The sequence below is a fragment of the Perca fluviatilis genome, chromosome 3, assembly GCF_010015445.1.
Source record: "Perca fluviatilis chromosome 3, GENO_Pfluv_1.0, whole genome shotgun sequence".
NCBI lineage: Eukaryota > Metazoa > Chordata > Actinopteri > Perciformes > Percidae > Perca > Perca fluviatilis.
Genome location: NC_053114.1, coordinates 25,467,883 through 25,487,912, shown reverse-complemented (window position 1 = coordinate 25,487,912; position 20,030 = coordinate 25,467,883). Strand labels below are relative to the sequence as shown.

General features: G+C 39.2%; 1 protein-coding gene across 1 annotated transcript in view; it reads left to right on the top strand.

Annotated features, from left to right (window-relative positions):
- galnt18b (UDP-N-acetyl-alpha-D-galactosamine:polypeptide N-acetylgalactosaminyltransferase 18b) overlaps positions 1-12,536 on the top strand; it is a 95,069-nt gene extending 82,533 nt beyond the window's left edge. Inside the window, exons 10-11 of the mRNA XM_039795204.1 lie at positions 3,708-3,872; positions 10,365-12,536. Coding sequence (XP_039651138.1) covers positions 3,708-3,872; positions 10,365-10,511 — 312 coding nt within the window. The 3' untranslated portion in view covers positions 10,512-12,536. The remainder of the gene's footprint in view (positions 1-3,707; positions 3,873-10,364) is intronic.
- The last annotated feature ends 7,494 nt before the right edge of the window (positions 12,537-20,030 follow it).

The window sequence follows — 20,030 nt, the reverse complement described above, 5'->3', positions numbered from 1 at the left end:
TCATAAAACAGGTTCAGGTTTTCTATTTTGCCCTTTACAGAAACACTCCTCGATGTTTTTGGATACAAATAAACTGTTCCCCAATTTTTCACACCTCTGTATTTAGGGCTGACATGTCCTAACTGAGTCCAGCTCAGAATAAAATGCCATGTTATTGATGAAACTCAGTATAAAGTCCTGTTTTTTGATTAAGATAACTTGTACTTGAACATTTGTCTCTGTCTCTGTCTCTCTTCACTTTAATGTCAATGGTTTACTTCCTTACACACAGCCTGATAGACCTCTGGTTTACTTCAACCGCTTGGTTTTTCATTGGTTAATGTCTTTAAAACCGTATATGTGGACTACTTGTTCAGGTCATATCTCAGCCCAAATAATAGTGAGTTTAAGTATCTTCAAATGTTAGCATAGTTTGATTATAATTTACTTTCTCCAGCCTCTTCCAGCTCCTATTGATTCCTCGATCCTATAATGTCTGAGAAGATTGTTTTCAGAGATTGTTTAACCTTGCTGTGACAGTTGTAAACCTGTCTTATAAAGCTCACCCGGGCTGGTTGAATAAAGGAACACAGCTACTAAAGGCTAGCCTTAATCCCTCCCTGTGTGTTGCACTTAAAGGTCCCATGGCATGTAAATTTCACTTTATGAGGTTTTTTAACATTAATATGAGTTCCCCCAGCCTGCCCATGGTACCCCAGTGGCTAGAAATGGCGATAGGTATAAACCGAGCCCTGGGTATCCTGCTCTGCCTTTGAGAAAATGAAAGCTCAGATGGGCCGATCTGGAATCTTGCTCCTTATGAGGTCATAAGGAGCGAGGTTACCTCCCCTTTCTCTGCTTTGCCCGCCCAGAGAATTTAGCCCACCCATGAGAGAGAGACATCATGGCTTTCAAACGAGAAAAGTGTCAGTTGGTCAAGGCCACACCCCCGCTCTCCTCCTCAATAGCTACAGACACAGAAATGGCACATACTAAGGAAAGCTCATTGTGGGACTGTCTCTAGTGTCTGTAATACTGCACCAAGGCTGAATTTCGGGAAAGAAACTTCAGATACAGTATTAGGGGAATACTGAGGCCTATATAAAAGCATCCAAAGAGCACCATGTCATGGGACTTTTAACATGAAAATGGGACTAAACTGGCATGGATGAGTGTATATTTTACTACCTAAGAGGGGTTGTGCTGTGTTAACCTGCCAGCTGCTGTTTCAGTTCACGTCTGAAAATGGTTGCTGGCATCACCCTCTCCAGCAGTCTGGAGGCCAGCATCCACTCTCCAGCGCCCTCTCCTTCGTCGTCACTGGGCCAGCCCCCCGCACTCTTTGTTGTAGTTCAGCTTTTAAAAGGTGTATTTACAAAGTTGTGTTGTGGGAAAAGGAGAATAGTCTTTCAGCGTATTTGTCTTCAATAGTGTTCTTCATGTGGTAGCGTGTGGTTTGCAGCCGTCAGCCTGTCGTGTCCTGCTTCTTTTCTGAATGAATCTCCTGAATGAATCTCATCACTCCCACCTGCCAGTGGGCTGGGTTAAATCAGATCAACAACACCACACCCCTTGTGTATACATCAGTCCTGACCCCCTCATCAGGCTAACTACACACTAAAACACAGACTCAAACATAAGACTTGATCTCACATTCTGTTCTATCTATTGGACGTTTCACACTCATTACGCCTTATATTGATATTTGCACCGCAGTACAAATGAATACTGATTAAGGAGAAATCTGTGTAATCTTAATAATACTTTTCCCTTAAAAACTTCTACAATCCTTTCTGAGACCTAGATAACTTTAAAACTTGCTCATTATAAATCTGTTATATGCTATAAATCGCTCATAAATCCAGGCATTTCAAACAAAGGATTGCAGTAGCACCAGCGTTCCTACAGTAATCAGATTAGGCATCTCCTCTGCAAGACAAATCTAGTTTGCTCTATTTTAATGTTTCAGTTTTACATCCTCGAGAGGATTTAGACCCTGGATTGCTTCTATAATGACACATATACATAGCAAATGTTTACTGTAGTCAGTCAAAATGTCGCAGAGTTGCTTTGGGAGACCTAGACTTTGAATCTGAGGTGCTGCAGTAAATGCAGTACATCAACATGCTAAAAGAAAATTGCACAGCCACGCATGAAAGGAAAGGGTATTACAAAGCTAACAATCCAACACGTGACTGACTTTACAAGAGCATATTGTCAGCAAACATGGAGTACACTGATTCAGCTTAAGCAGTAACAAAACATACTGACTTAAGCACAGCAACAATAGAAAGCACAGCCACGTATGGCCCTGGCAGTCTGCACTGCTCCAAAAATGAGCAGCACGAAAATAAATCACATTCGTCAGACTGTTAAACGTCTGGTGTGAAGGAGGCAGGAGGCTGTTTGGGCAATATGAGACAAATAAGAGTAGATTAGAAGAAGCATCAGAATAAAAGTTAAGACAAGCTGCAGAATAAGCAAACATGGCCCTGATTTTTTTGTTTAAAAGAAAGAAAATATCTCTGACAGCTAATGAAGGTGCTGAGTCAGAGCCCGGGCCCACTTATGAAATGTATAGACTTTAACAGACAGAGTCACTGTTTACAGTAATTATCTGCTCTGACATGGATCTAACTCCCCTGTTCTCTTGTTACGCATCTTTGTCATTTGAATTCTGCTAACAAAATTATGTTGCCTCCCTTCCATTTAGTTTTTGTTCATTTGTTTGTTTTAAGCTGCTAGTAGCATGAGTACTCAGATCCTTTACTTAAGCAAAAGTACCAGTACAACAATGTAACAAAAAACAACAAAATTCTACTTCAGTAAAAGCACATTATCGGCAAAATGTACTGTATGTCAAATATCAAAATATAAAGAACTCTTTATTATTTATTAGATTAATACTTATGCTTTGATGTGTTAGCAGCATTTTACTGTTGTTGCTGGTCAAGGTGGAGCTAATATTAAACAGTATAGTGTGATACTTGAGTCCAACCAACCAAGGGGTTGGGCCCAAAAAAATCTGAGGGGTCATTAGAAAATGAATAGGGGAAACAAAGAACATGAGCCAAACCAGTTGGAAGCCATCTTTAACAATGCATTGTTTTCATTAGCTTACAATATATATGTTATGGAATGTATGTAAAATAAATGATAGCTGAATTGTACTTAAGTACCGCACTGGAGTAAATTCACTTACTCTGAACACCGCTGTGTCTGTCTGTAAATGCAATCCACAATTTCCCTCTCTCTTTTTACTCTCTCTCTCTCTCTCTCTCTCTCTCTCTCTCTCTCTCTTTTTTATCTCATGCTTATACCACTATGCCTTTTTCTCTTTGAGTACAGAGCATGTTTCTCCTGCTTTATTCCTGCTTTTCAGTTTTTGTCAGTTGAATATGAGCAAAAAGGCTGCTGTGAAAAAGGCTATCAGAGAGGGTAAAATTATTTGGGTTTTCTCCCCATTCCTGAATTAACAATGAGCTTCTTTTGTGTGCCTTGCCTTGTCCTCCATTCATTCAGGATAGCTGTATAAATATACGTTTAGTGTATGTAAATGTCTCTTTCATACCCAAAGACAACCCAAGAACAAGCCTCATTTGCTGCATAGTTTATTACCTGTATAGTCATATACAGATCTATAGGGACCATTATCTAAATGCCAACCACAGCAGTCTCAACCTACATTACAGCACTATGCACATTGTTTTATGTGTTGTTTCTTGCAGAATGTGTACTACACCAGTACTCAGCAGCTCCACATCGGGCTCCTCAGTCCCACCGTTGATGACGACGACAACAAGTGCCTGGTCGACGTGAATAGCAGGCCGCGCCTCATCGAGTGCAGCTATGCCGCAGCCAAACGCATGAAGCTCCACTGGCTCTTCACTCAGGTGACAACCCATGAACACAGCCGCCACACATCGTCAGAAAGCACAACATTCCGTTTTCAGTTTCTATTCAGCCTCATTTGAGGTATTTTGTTGAATGTGACAGGAGAAACCAAATGTGGTAGCTTGCAACTATGCCAGTGGTTTAATTTACTGTTTGACTCAGTTCATTTCGATGAGTCATTGAAACTTAATGATTGTCTTTCTTCATTAGCTGTGCTTGCAAACTGTGTTTTAACAGAACAAGCAGCCACCTGCTCAACATGGCCCATGACAGTGGGTGAAATGGATTTACTGTAATGTGCTTTGATTCTTTGCTTTGATGGCTCAAAAGACCTCATATTGTTGTCTGCCATGCTGTGAGTCCAGTGTTAATTGTAGATTTTGTTCCTCTTTGTTCCCTTTCAGCCAAATATGTATAAAATCTCAAATGTGCTTCATATTAGACACTTGTTATAACACAGAGTACAATATTTCAGTGCTGGACTGCTGCTATACGTGTATCTATTTGGTTTTACAAAGCAAAAAAAAAATTTTTTTTTTTTTTTTTTTTAAATTTTTTTTTTTTTTTTTTTTTTTTTTTTATATTTTAGTAAGCAGGATGGGGACATATCAGCAAGGTTGGGGAGTATCAAGTCTCTGAAATACGGCATCAATAATTGACACAGTTTTGACTGCACACATGCAAAGTGTCAAGCTCAAACTGAAATAGATTTGCCTTGATGCAGCCATAGCAACTTTGGAGAACAGTGCACTAGTGCACTAGTAATCATTTAGAATAAATATCTAATTGTGATTATTTTGATTGATATTGCAATTGCGATATGAGTCACGGTATTAGAGGGAATGGTAATCTTTGCATTATTATTCTCATTTTCATTGACTTAACTCTGTAAAATATGATTCTCTGCACCACCATGCCACTTATTCAGAATGGTGCTTTAACACATACAGTATTTTGCCTTGAACAAGTATTGCGCCTCCTGTAATTTGGATATTGCACAAGTCCATATTGTGATTTTGTTTTTGTTTTATCTTAATTCAAATGTTGCAGAAAACCTGATTTACTACAGATATTTTAATCTCATCCACTGTAAAGACCTCCTTTATCCACGAAGGAGTGATCTTGATAAGCCTTGATTTGGGAAAGAAATGAAATACATGCTTGCATGTAAAGATTCTTCATGTGTTGGTGCTGATTAGAAAAGCAAGCACATGTTCGGTGGGTGGGGGACTGTGTGGTTTGTTCTGCTTGTGTGTTTTGTGGATATGTGTGGGTGATACTTTTTAAATTTTTCTGTAACAAATACCGATTGTTCTGTAGGCCTATAAAGCATAGTAGAATGTGAATAATGAAAACCCTAGCAAACCATAGCACCCTAAACCAAATAACAACCTTCCCACATGCTACATGCTCACTGTTAACATATACATTCATTAGCCAACTCCTGGAGGCTGATTTTATAAGCAGCATGGAGATGCTATATAGAGAACTTGCAGCTGTACAGGTTGTTAACTCTTAGCAGCTGCTACCGTAGCTTCTTTGTCTAAAACATGATATATCAGAAAAAGAACCTCTGCTTTAAATGAAATAATCTTTGAAGTGCCTTTCGGATTCTGCAGTCATTCTGTATATGAAATATATTGTAGCATAAGACTATTAGATGATACTTGGTTTTGTCTAGTATGATATATACTATAGTTTATTAGCATACAAAACATTAGCTGCTGTGGGTCACTCAGTCCGTAACACCATCCATGAAGGAGTGTCCTGGTCAGGCATTTTACAACAACAAAAATATTTTACTTTAACAACAGTAATAACTAAAACATTAGTTTGAAAAAATATATATAGTTGAAAAACTAACTTGAACTTGAAAATTTAAGTTTTGGTCAAAACTTGGAAAAAATAAAACCATGTATTCAAACTAAAAATAAGTGTACCAATTTTTCTTTCAGTTTGAATAAAATTTAGATTCAATTCTGGAATTATTTTGAATAAATTTTCATTTTTCACTTTTATATTTCTTGTGTGTGAAATTCGATGTAGTAGTCACTCCAGGTGACTAGGTGGCACTGCCACACAACACCACCAAGGCACCCACCTGCGTAGAACCTTCCTTCTACTTCTCTCCTTAGTAGCGCGAAACCAAAACATGCCGAAGCGAACAACAAAAGCTCGTCTGGAAAGACGAGGAGGTGGAGTTGCATGTTTGTCTGATGATGACCGGCACAGTTGACCGTGATAAGCCACAACACAGCACCCACGGGGGCACTACCAATACCCTGAGCCTCGCGGCCCTTCAGCCACTGCTTGAGAGCGAGAGGCAGCGGGCAGAGGAGGCTGAAGCAGACCCTCCTTTTCCGCTGACCACTGACCTCTGCCCGCTGACCGCTGCCACTCGCTCGCTCTCTCTCTCTCTTCATCCGTAACGTTGTCGCCTGCTCTGGCTCAAATGAATAGCCTACATATCGTCATCGAACTATAACAACCTTATCCAAATTGTTGAAATCATTTAAATATTGAGCCATTACATTGAAATTCTAACAGGAGCCTATAATTTCTGTAGCCTACTCCTTAACAACAGACGCCTTTTTCTCTCTCTCCACACCTCTGTCTTCAGACTTTTGCGTTTTTACCCTTTAGACGGTAATGCGACGGTGGAGCGTTTTTAAGATTTCCCCTCTGGAGGGTGGTTTCACTTTTTTGCGTTTTTAAGCCCCAAAAACGCCGTCGCCATATAAACGAAAGGCACATCCGATAAAATATTTTTTCGTTTTCACCCGAGAGCGTCATCGTGTAAACAGGGCCTCAGATAAAAAAATTTCGGTTTCAGACTTTTGGCCCTGATTTTGCGTAGGGGGCGTGGCTTCAACTCAGAGGGGCGTGGCATTATGAGTGACAGCCTAACAAAGAAGGCAAAAGACTCCTCTGTCATGTTGCCTTCAGGAAATGGTGTTACTGTGAGAACTATGACTGAATGCTTTCTATCCATTATATACATGTGCCTTTTCCTTAACAAACTGATACCAGTGACAAAGTTCCATTTAAAAAATTGTTTTGGACAACACATGGTACCAATTACACAATAAGCAATAAACTGTGCCAGATTGTGCAGTTCAGCAGAAAACAATGACTTCTCCCACTTCCATGTATGACTTATAGCAACAGAAACAGACTCATACTCTTGGTTGGTGCATACCTGGACCCCAGCATACCTCCTTGTGTTTTAGTTATTACTGTTGTTGTTAAAGTCAAATATTTTTGTTGTTGTAAAATGCCTGACCAGAGGCCTGTACTACGAAGCAGGATTTGGCATTAACAAGCTAACTTCAGGCTCAACCCAGGATTTTCTGTACTACGAAGGTGGATTAGTTGTTATCGGGTTCAATCGCCGTGGTAACTCATGCTGAACATCTAACCTGGTCGGGAGCAGGTTAAGTTGGAGATTAGAGATCAACCGGTGTAAAAGCACCGCCTACTGACCAATCAATAGATTGATAACGGCGTCACCATTCTTAAAGAAGATCAGGCGGAGCTCGGTGCAGAGAGAGAGAGAGAGAGAGCGGGGTGCGCTCATAAAAGTTAAAACATTTAGAGACCCCCGTTAACATTCCCTGATGGGTATTTTTACGCCGTAAAAATACCCATCAGGCCGTAAAAAAAATAAGTTTTGAATCTGAAAACATGAAATGTGGAACTGAAAAGAAATATAAAAGTGAAAAATGAAAATTTATAATTTATTCAAAATAATTCCAGAATTGAATCTAAATTTTATTCAAACTGAAAGAAAAATTGGTACACTTATTTTTAGTTTGAATACATGGTTTTATTTTTTCCAAGTTTTGACCAAAACTTAAATTTTCAAGTTCAAGCTTTAGTTTTTCAACTATATATATTTTTTTCAAATTAACAAAACATTTGGCCCCGATTTAGCTCCATATTTCTGAATCAGGCTTAAACAGGTGGTTTTTGGTGTTTCTTTATAAGCCCTAAGGCTCAGGGGCTCTCCTGCAGTACACACTGCCAGGATCTGATCCAGCCTTGGAAAACTTGGCCATGGAGATTGTGTCTGCATCAAAATGTCTAAATGATTTTTTTTTTGGGTGTGTGACAGTGTTGGGTACTACTCACTGCTCAACATTTGAAACCTAAAAGACAGAAATAAAAATAAACACATTATGTTCTGTTTCATGTTCTCCTACGTAATGATTGAGCTTGAAGGTTCATTGTTGACCCTGCTAACCACAGCTTCACAAAATAATGGTAATGTTGTTACCAACTTTTGCTCAGTTGTCATGGAGATGGTTAAAATTCTATCACATCATATAATATGTTTTTTAATATCTGCAGTTAGCAACTCATCTGAAAGCTGGTGTAACATAGAGTGGGAATTTTAAACTAATGTGGCTTTATGTAGCTGATACTCTTAAGTTTACAAAAAGCCTTGATTGCCCCATTTACTGCTTTTATGGGCTGGCTCAGGACACTACTACATAGTCGTCCATAAATGCCCACTTTTAGCAGTTATTACCAATCTGTTATCTATAAAATAAAATGTATCTTGGACCACACACAGGCCAAACTTATAATAGTATTGACAAGAGCTTTTTCCTTGCAGCTCTCTCAACACTGTATTGACTGTTGAAGGCCTCCTCTTCAGTCACTTGCCTTGGTCTGCCTTGACACTGTAATGAGAAAATCCTGCTGGAGTATTTTAGAAGCACTGATGTGCTCACTCTGCTCTGGCAACAGCTGTCTTATTAAAGGTCCCATGAACATTTCACTTTATGAGGTTTTTTTTTAACATTAATATGCGTTCCCCCAGCCTGCCTATGGTCCCCCAGTGGCTAGAAATGGCGATAGGTGTAAACCGAGCCCTGGGTATCCTGCTCTGCCTTTGAGAAAATGAAAGCTCAGATGGGCTGATCTGGAATCTTCTCCTTATGAGGTCATAAGGAGCAAGGTTACCTCCCCTTTCTCTGCTTTGCCCGCCCAGAGAATTTGGCCCACCCATGAGAGAGAGACATCATGGCTTTCAAACAAGTAAAGTGGCAGTTGGTCAAGGCCACACCCCCACCGTCCACCTTGCCCACCCCCTCAATACCTACAGACACAGAAATGGCACATACTAAGGAAAGCTCATTGTGGGACTGGCTCTAGTGTCTGTAATTCTGCACCACGGCTGAATTTCGGGAAAGAGATTTCAGATACAGTATAGAGAGCCGAAGTCCCGCCCTTCTACTTCCGGTCCATGGGACCTTAATTCGGAAAAAAATATGAACATGAGTCAATGGAGAGATAATAGTTTGAATTGAGCCATTGATTACAAATATGATGTTCATCAATTTAAAACATTATTTTTCAACCGGAGAAAGTCTCAGTTTGTTGTTAAACTGTTGAAGTATAAGAGTGTGAAAATACGTAATTAGAAAGACTACACACTTCAATGTCTCATGGATGACGTCTCGCTGAAGCTACGATGTCTGTGTGTATCGTACCGGGGATGTAACGTTACTCAAATGAACAGAGGATCTCACTTGTTCTTTTGCTTATCTGCTGGAAACATTTAACTGGATAAAACACAGCAGTTAACATAACGTTAACGTTTTGTGGAACAGAGCTAAGCTAGCTAGCTAGCGAGCAAGCCGAGCATCAAGCTAGGTGAGGTAGATTGTGTGAGACGGGAGATGTAGTTCACTGAGCAGTTTCACACAAAACTAAGTGGTACTACGACAAACCTACGGCTAACTGAGACTTCAGTTGAAAAATTATCTTTTAAATTGACGAACATCATATTTGTAATCCATGGCTCAATTCAAACGGGATCAAAAAATAATTTGCCTCTCCCCGTTCACTCCTGTTCATATTTTTTCCGAGTTAAGGTCCCATGAGGTCCACCGGAAGGGGCGTGACTTCGGCTCTCTATTAGGGGACCACTAAGGTCTATATAAAAGCATCCAAAGAGCACCATGTCGTGGGACCTTTAAAGTTTGTAAATTGTTGGACTAGAATTTCTTTTTGCACTAAAGATTTTGCTAATCCTGCAGGCAGATTTCTCACCTGCCAATAAATTAAATGATTGATTTAAAAAATATTGTAATGGCTCTGAAACTACAAGATTTCCATGTCTTTCATGCCTTTTTTTTAATTTCTCTTCCACCTCGATACCAGGTGTTTTTGTCTGTATTGTCTTTGTGTCTTTTTTTCTTCGGTGTATTCTTTCAAAATCTTGGCCCTTGCTTGGAAGAACACTAATGACTACACTGGCAATTGCAATGTTGTTTTTGCCTTGAAACCATGTTGATGCTATCTGGTGGGCCCAATGAGGATGGTAGTGTGATTCAGCCAAAACACTCAGGGCACTTCAGCAGCACACATCCATATCCATTCACAGCAGTGTGGGTTTAAAGGAGGCAAGTTATATTGCGCACACAAATTGTTCTTCTGGAGCCCAGCACAATTTTCACCAGCCTGCTTTTTTATCTTTTCAGGGAGGATCCATTCAGAACAGGAAATCAAAGAGATGCCTAGAGCTTGTAGCGAGCAGCGACAATGAGTTTGGCTACCAACTGGCTCTGCAGAAATGCACTGGACAAAAATGGTTCATCACAAACGTGATGTTTAGCAGCACCTTATGATTGACCTCTGAAGGTAACACTGGAGTGAATAGATGGAGTTGTTTCTTTTGTGTGCACATGTGTGTAAAAGGATAAGAAGCAGGAGTCCGACAGAAGAGCGGTGCATGGTTGAACACCATCATTTTGAGCACCACGATGTCCTCTGGTTAGCTCGAGTCGACATCACATCGTAAATGTTAAACATTTTATTTTGCTTACACGATCAGCCATAGTTGGCGGATATTTTGCAGATTTGACAAGGTAGTATATTTAGTATATTTTGTGGTATATACAGTACAGTCAGATTTTCGTTGACTTAAAAGATGTAATGGGTCCAATATGTTTTTGTACTTTGTTCATAATTGCTACTGTGTAGCAAGCTTTCCGAAACCTGTCCCTACTGTAATTATTTTATTTTAGTGTCTCAGGTTTGTAGGTTTATTATACTGTACAGTTGTGGGGAAACATTGGAATAAATCAAAAAAATTATAGATTATTTTCTAAATGTAAATATTTTGATTATTTGTAATATATAACAGTAAAATAACTGATGTAAACTACTGAGTGCATGTGCTTTTTTTTCTTTTGTTGTGGCACATTTTGTGATTCAAATCTTCAATCAAGGGTCGCCCTATCATTTAATTCAAAGTACTTGAATCTGCTATCAATGCCAAATAGATTTTTGGTGAGTGCAGTGACCCTGAGAGTTCAATGCACTGCAACTAAAGAAAACACATGCAAATAGACAAAACACAAGCAAATGTGCAAAACCTTTTCACCAGTTTGACAACACATAATACAGCATAACAAAATGCAGTGCAAAGTCAGAAAACACAACCAAATACAGCAAATTTCAGAAAACTAAACAGAACTGAGTTGTAAAACAAGTTTCCAGAGGACATTCAAAACTGATGAACATACCCATGCACACGAGTTGTGGTTTGTAGCTGATAGTTACTTGTGACTTACATGACTCCACAGGAGGCGTAGCGTGAGCAGCACATTGGCCGAACAGCTGAAACGCCTCATGTAAACATGCCGTAGTGTGAACACTATGTACACTATAGATATTTGCTGTACAATATGTAAAATACAATATGTAAAATACAATCAGAATGTTGTTGTTATTTTGCATTAGTTTAGTTTTTTCTGTGTTGAGCTCTCAGGGCCACCATACATTTGGCCTTTAAAAGGGAACTTTTTTTAAACAACAGACTGATCTACATGCACACACAGCATTTAGAAATGACAGAGTCATGGAAGTAATGTCCTCAGTTTGTAATGACAAATGCAGGACAGGAGCTGAGAAACGGGCTGCTTTCTGCACTGACTGTTGTGTGCACCTGGGGAGGAGACGAGTGGCACAGCCTGTTTTCAACATGCCAGTCCTCATTACCATCCACATTCAAGCAGAGCTCTGCAAACCATGGCATTAAATAAACATGGAAACCCACTTTCATCAAAAGGACCTCCCTCACTGACACATCTTAATATATGCAATGCGAGCGCCTCTGCATGCTCAAACCTTTGAATGAAAGCAATTCAACAAAACAGAATTCCCATGCATATTACTTACATCCTCTTTTAGTTGACCACTCATCCTATTTGCCTGCTGGTACTCATTCCAAACATTAGCTTTCAGCTTTAAAATGACTGTAGATATGTAATCTGTGTGTGTACATTTGTTTAATATTCTATTATCATACATACATTTATTACCCTTGTTGATTTATCACATCATCTTGTGCCAGAAAATGATTTGAAATATTTACATATTTTAATGTTGGCACAAAGTATACAGCCAAGATTAAATCCCCTGTAAATGTAGAGTAAAATATACATCCAACTGTATCAAAGTCTCTGTGTGAACATTAGTCACGTACAATATCTCAGAAAAGTGCTGGCCTGATTTGGATGAAGCCGGGGTGATAATATGTCTGTCTTCCCTTTTGAGAGCTAGCATTAGCAAAATTACAGTCATTTGCTTTGATATGAGAATTAAAGACTGACAGGTACATCTTCTGCCTGAACATTTTATTCATTTGAGCAATTTGTAATGCTGTATTTTTGTGTGCTTTATTTTTAAATGTTAAATGTAGTTTTGAAATCCAACACAAGATCCATCTGACGATTAAAACAAAATCTACTGCTAGACATAGTGTGGCTACTCTTCATGACATACTGTAGCTATTGTTGAAGGACATATAGGCTATTGTACTAGGTCAAATAAAACTATTTGCATGGCAATTTATTTCTAGGTCCCTCCTAAAGGCAAATTGGTTACACCCTTATTCCCTGTACTTCTCTACTCGTACCTACCAGTAGGTACTCATTATGTATTTCTTTTTTTGGCATTTTTAGGCCTTCATTTCTGACAGGACAGCTTAGAAAGGGTAGAGAGAGGGGGAATGACATGCAGCAAAGGGCCGCAGGTCAGAACCGGACCCGCGGCCGCTGCGTTGAGGACTGAGCCTCTGTATATCGGCGCAAGCTTTACCAGGTGAGCTACCCAGGCGCCCACTCAGTAGGTATTTCAATGGTACTCTGTATGTACACAATGTAATTTTCAGGCTGTAATTTAAAGCTTGACCGTAGCTCACATAGTATGGATGGCATTAAAGTCCAGTTAATGAGCTTTAGCAATAGTTGGATGAGAAGATTGATACCATTTTTATAAATGTATGTAGTCCGCAGTCGGTCAGCTTAGTTTAGCACAAATTTATTTACATATTACGGCCAGCACTCTGTCGCTGCTTGGTGTGAAGTGTTTTCGGCGTTACTTGCGGTTTGGGAGTTCCAGGTGAACTCATTGAAGTCATTGCTGTATGGTGATGCCAAAGGCTTTGGCTTCAGAACAGACAGCAGGTTCAGGAAGTGAGATATTCTCTCCTTAGTATGCAGATTATATTGAAATCATGCTCTCCTCTCCTCTCCTCTCCCCCCTCACACCTCTACCCTCCACACCAAAATGGTGACAGAGTTGAAACTGAAAACCTCTGTCGCTAAACAAAACTGAAGATTGTCATTGAAATACACATCAGAATGCAAAAAACAAGTGTTCAATTTTTTTAATGCCTGTGTTTTATTTTTCCATGAAACTTTTTTTTAAATACAAGTGTTTCAATGCTAATGTTTCCAACTTGTTTCTTACGGTAGCTTCATATTTAGCGTACCGATATGGGAGTGGTATAGATCTTCTCTAACTCTCGACAAAAATCAAATACTTGTATTTCTCAAAATGTTCAACTATTCCTAAAATAAAATCAACGTTGCATCCCCACCTCTCTCTCTCTCTCTCTCTCTCTCTCTCTCTCTCTCTCTCTCTCCCCCCTGTGTTTCTGTTTCTCTCTCTACCTCTATAATTCATCTTTTTGTTTCTTGTGGGAAAAAAAGCTTTGAGAGGCAACTTATCATGTCTTGTCATTATTTTCTGCCCCTGACACAGAGACATAAAACATCGAGGAATATATTCCTGGCAGAAGTCTTGGTGTGATCAGGGGAATCAGTTGAAATTTGAATACCATATGGCATAAGGAAGCAGCTTGTCAGAAGTGAGAATATCTGAACGGCCCTCAGGATCCAGCAGTGAGGAGGTTTTCTCTGTTCCCTCTCCTGCAGGTGAGCCACAGGTAGCTGAGGGGAAATTGTCAGTACCTGCAGGGACACGCACAGAAACAAAACGTGGGAACAGTCCATGCAGCTATTCTTCTCAGTTGAAATTAAACACAAACCCTGCCAAAGATGAAATGACTCTACATTTACAATCTACAGAAAGACAACAGGGTCCACGCTCCGTTGGAGATGTGAACCGCGTATTAGAGGCAAGAGGCTTTAAGCAAAAAACTTTAAAAGCCAAAATGCTTCACATGTGGATAAATTACTGTTAATTGTTTTCTGTGACAGTGAATTTGACTTGTAACTGCGTTGCCATGGCTACAAGTTCTTATCTGCATATTCTCAGATATCCCCAGGCATCGAACCATAGGTGAGCACATTAGCTGAAAAGACCTGACAGGATGTAATTGCCCGCAGATGCAGATGTAACTTTAATCTTTGCCCTTTTTATGTCACGCTTGAATGCTTTGACCTATGCAAATGAACAAGCTGACAAATCTATTTGTTTTTGTGCATATCTGTCCGTGCTGTATGCGAGGTAAGAGAGTGTAATGGTGGATAAGGGATTTGCTGTAGTGGAAATGAAGCTAATGGGGAGGCCTGAAGTCATAATGAAAAGGTTGAAAGTGAGGGGTAAATCATCTCTAATCTCACCCAGGCAGACATGTTCCAGTACAGGAGTTTTCTTACAAGTAAACCGGTTACTGGTATTAATAATATAGTGTAAAACATTCCCAAAATATAATTTTAAACACACACATACAATTACTATTAAATAGGGTGTGTGCAGACACTCGCCTCACGAGACAAGACGAGACACGAGATTGGGGTCACGACAGCGGGACGCGATTTTAACACTAATTTAAAGAAAACTTCAGTTAAGAAATATGACTGGGAAAAATAGTCTTTACTCAGAGAACCAAGGTTACAAGCTAGGGGTGTGACGAGACGCTTACTCCACCGAAACGATCCACATCACGAGATTAGGTTCATGAGAACGAGACGAGATTTCCGTCGCGGTGAAAAGTTGTCTCGTGAGGCGATGTGATGTCAGCGTGATGGAGCGTGGAATTACTATTGAAAATCCCCCTGCCACTTTTAAATCATTTGTGTGGTAACATTTTTGTGTTTTTCCTGCGGAAATAATAAACGGCGAAAGAGTGACAGACAAGACGAACACAATATGTAAACATTGTAAGAAAAAATGCCGTATACCGCGGCTAACACGAGCACTATGCAAAAACACTTACAGCACCACCACTAGTTCATATCTACTGCACTCCGCGCCCCGCGGGTGCAGTAGTTAGTAGTAACGGCATTCTTTTCTTACAATGTTTACATATTGTGTTCGTCTTGTCTGTCACTCTTTCACTCTTTTCACCTCGACGAAATCTCGTCACGCGAGATCTCGCGAGATATCGTAAAACGAGATCTCGTCACACCCTTACTATTAAATACTTTCACATACAATTAGTCAAACATAAATGTAGGACACTAACATGTATTTTATATAGGCTACTGTAAAAGAAAACTTATAAAACAGGTAGAAATGCCAATAAATGTAAAAATGGATTCATAACTAATGACTACAACTGACATAATGCAGTTTTATTCTGTGACCATACAGTCTACTTTTGTTCTCTCTCTTTTTTATTGGGGTTTTCAAAGTGTAAGATACAATAATAATAAATAATAAATTGAATTTATATAGCGCTTTTCATAGACTCAAAGTCGCTTGATAGACTCAAAGTCGCTTACAGTTTAACAATATGTACAAGTATTTTAAGTACAGGTATTAAGAAGACATAAAGAGTCAAAAATAAATAAATAAAAAACATAGAGACCCAAGAAATAACTCATTTTAGTTTGTAATAATTTGATATCTTGCAAGTTCAGTTCCATACAGTCCACTTAAAGTTGCTGAATCAATTATATACTTTATATAATTATTATAATTAATTTATAAAGGCAATTAATTTGATGTTAGCAAATTCAGTATCCAGCAGGTATGGAGCAACATTAGGATTCACTGGAGTCATGTTTCTGGCCACCTGTGAACATTAAAGGTCCCATGGCATGAAAATTTCACTTTATGAGTTTTTTTAACATTAATATGAGTTCCCCCAGCCTGTCTATGGTCCCCCAGTGGCTAGAAATGGTGATAGGTGTAAACAGAGCCCTGGGTATCCTGCTCTGCCTTTGAGAAAATGAAAGCTCAGATGAGCCGTTTTGGAATCTGCTTGTTATGAGGTCATAACAAGCAAGGTTACCTCCCCTTTCTCTGCTTTGCCCGCCCAGAGAATTTGGCCCACCCATGAGAGAGAGACAACATGGCTTTCAAACGAGAAAAGTGGCAGTGGGTCAAGGCCATACCCCCACCCTCCACCTTGCCACTCCCACTCTCCTCCTCAATAGCTTCAGACACAGAAATGGCACATACTAAGGAAAGCTCATTGTAGGACTGGCCCTAGTGGCTGTAGTTCTGCACCAAAGCTGAATTTCGGGAAAGAGACTTCAGATACAGTATTAGGGGACCACTAAGGTCTATATAAAAGCATCCAAAGAGCACCATGTCATGGGACCTTTAACATTTAGCTCTGTTTTCGTCTCCACCAACTCGTGAGAGAAATACCTGGCTCATTAGCCCAAAATGTTCCACTGTGTTCCCCAGCCAGTCGCTAACTTTGTCTGTTTGCTGTTCAGGGCTTGGCAGGTAGCGTACAGTAGGTTTTTGGGGCTTTTTTGCTGAAAACCGCTGCCTGCTGCGGCCGTAAACAATGCTGTTTACTACAGTTAAGTTGCAAGTTGGAAAACCAAAACAATGAGTCAGGTGATGATTTTCTGTGGGTTCAGCACTACAAGTGACACATTTCACATAATCTTTTGATTGATTGTTAATATAGACATGAATAATGTAGTGCAGCTTTAAAGCATGAATCTGTCAGGCTTGTTATTTTTTTATTTACCCAGTTTAAACTACAGGTTATTAATATTCACTTTGTTTTAAGCAGTTAAAACAATGAGCCTTAATATTACATAGTTTAGCCAGTCAACTGAATCAAAAACACATTTTATAAAGCCATACGGCTCACTGAGCAGCTGGGATCTCACTGTAGGCTACTTTACTTGTACTACTATTGTTATATTCAATAAGTGTCAACAAGTAAGAGGATGTACATATTGTGGCATTTTATCCATTTCAATTTAACTGGCTTTTGACAGTGATGGATGAGGCTCCAAGAGGAAGTCTATAAATCAGATTAAACCGTGAAAATGGGTATTGATTGTAGTAATAGCAATCTATTTGCCTCTAGGTTTTAGTAACTTCTCACTGAAGGTAATCTGTCTGCTTCTGTGGAAAGTCTTTGTGAATGCAATACCTCTTTTAGAAGCAGGTATCAGATGCTACTGAATCACTGATCAGGGTCTTGATTTACTTTACTGAGTCAAACCTGCTGAATATCTTATTCTGAATGAAAACCTAGAAGGTTCTTTTAATTGTATGTCTTTTGTTTTGCCACTTCTCTACTACTATCCATCTGTATTTCTGTCTACACATTTGTGACATCTGATCAATAGATTTGAACTAAAATCAATGAATAAACTCCAATCAAAATTAGTTTTTGCAAGTAGATCCTTCAAAAGTTAATCAGAGCAAAGCCAGAAAACCTATTCTGAAGATCACACTCTATAGGGTGATCCAATCCGTGCTTGTCGCCAAAGGGCTAGACGCTTTTTGACGTGCTGGGAGTGAGAATGTGTTGGCTTGTCATACGCTGGGTACATCAGGTTCAATCAGACATATTTATGGTCCATTTTGCTGTGGCAACAATAGTCTGCCTCACTAACAATACCCACCCCTGACAACACTGGCCTGAGGAATTACAGACTTTCCTCTAAATGAGCAGAAAATGCTGGAGTTCCTGAACTCACATCACAGACACACTCCAATAATGTCTAATCACTGCAATCTGGATTTAGACTCTGCCTCTCCACTCCTGCAGCGCTGCTGAGAAAGACATCATATGAGCATTGAAGCAAAACTCTATTTCTATTCTTGTCCTCCTGTGCACAGAGCTGCATTTGATACAAGATCCTCCGGAACACACAAATTGATCATAAAAGCTTCCGCAGCTAAAGATTATCCTGCTTCTGTTCTTCCACTGGAATTAGATCCCTCTGAAAGATTTCAGTTTGTCTAAGTAAACACAAAGAGCTCTGCACAGTTTATGTATTAAAGATTTGGGTTTCATGCAGATTATAGACCTCAGAGTTGTTGTGTCATCTGTTTTTTGGATTAACATGAAACTTACAGACTGTCACCTTCAAGTGTGTGCTATTCTGAAATCCTGAATGCAGATAAGATTGACTGCTTCTCTGCACCTGTCTCCCACAATCTGTCAATCAACCTGTCTGTCTCTATTTCCGTTTTAAGCTTTACTTTGCACTCCACTATATATTTATATATTTATATAAAAAAAAAAATATATATATATATATATATATATATATATATATATATATATATATATATACACACACACACACACACACACACACACACACACACACACACACACACACACATACTATGGTCTGAATAATCAGACATAACTTGAGATAAGGAGCAATACTGCATTTGAAACATTAGCTCAATTAAGGTAGAAGAAATACTTTGTATCCGTTTGAATCCCTTTTTTAAAGTAATTTTCATGTTATAGTGTGTTTGATGTACAAAGCTTGTGCTGACCTAGATGCAAAATTAATCATATCTGGCAAACAACATCTGTCAAGCAGATGGAAAGCAATGATCTAATGGTATGTGCTTTAGAAGGAGAGAGGCTCATTTATATGGCCACCTGACTCTGAACTTATCAAGGGTACACACAATACAGTAAGCTATAATCCTCAGTATATATACACTGCAGGAGAAAATCCATCAATAGCCTATTTCTGAATGTCCTTACAGAACCTAAATTAGAAGAGCCTCCAAAAACAGATTGCTTTCCATGCTGAATCTCAGAATGATTAAGTGATATTTACTTTTTTAACCTCTCAATTCACTTCACGATGTAATCATGAAACAGTAACCTCTGACCAGTTGTCTCTGGATTATAAAGACTTAAAAAACGATTTTCAATTTCACCATTCACTAACAACACAGAAGTTACATTTTAATGTGAGAAAAAAAGATTGCTCTTACATTGCAGATATAGGCCTACAGCAGTAAATCTAGGCAAAATAATGCATAGCCATTAAGAAAACATATTTTTGGAGATGTGGTGTGATAAGGTACTTAAAGGAAAAGTTTGACACTTTGGGGAAATACGCTCATTCGCTGTGTTGACAGTTAGATGGGAAGATTGATACCACTCTCTGTATGTCGGTAACTATGAAGCTGGAGCTAGCAGCAGGTTAGCTTAGCCTAGCATAGCCTAAATGCTGGAAACAGAGGGAAACAGCTAGCATGGTTCTGTCCAAAGGTTAAAAAAAAATCCACCTACCTGCACTTCTAAAGCTAATTTCTTAACATGCTATCTCATTTAACGGTGGGTTATGTGGCAGACTATTTCTTGGCTGGGATCAGTAACTTCCTGGAGTCTCTGGCAATTGCTCAGAGTCAAGAAATAGCCCAGCACATGGCCCCAATGCTAAGTTTAGTTAATAGTCTGCTAGCTGTAACTTCATATTTAATATCAATTTTCTCATCAAACGCTCGGCAAGAAAGCAAATAAGCAAATTTCCCAAAATGTCAAACTATTCATTTAAAATGTCAAACTAATGTTGTCATTGGTCATAAAACCCACTTGGGAATCGGCAAGCAGCTATTTTTTTATATAGGCTAAAAGTTGCAAGAAGAGTGAACAGGAGACTTACAGGTGACAGCTGATGAATCAATCAAGTCAATGATGTTAACAGGTGAGG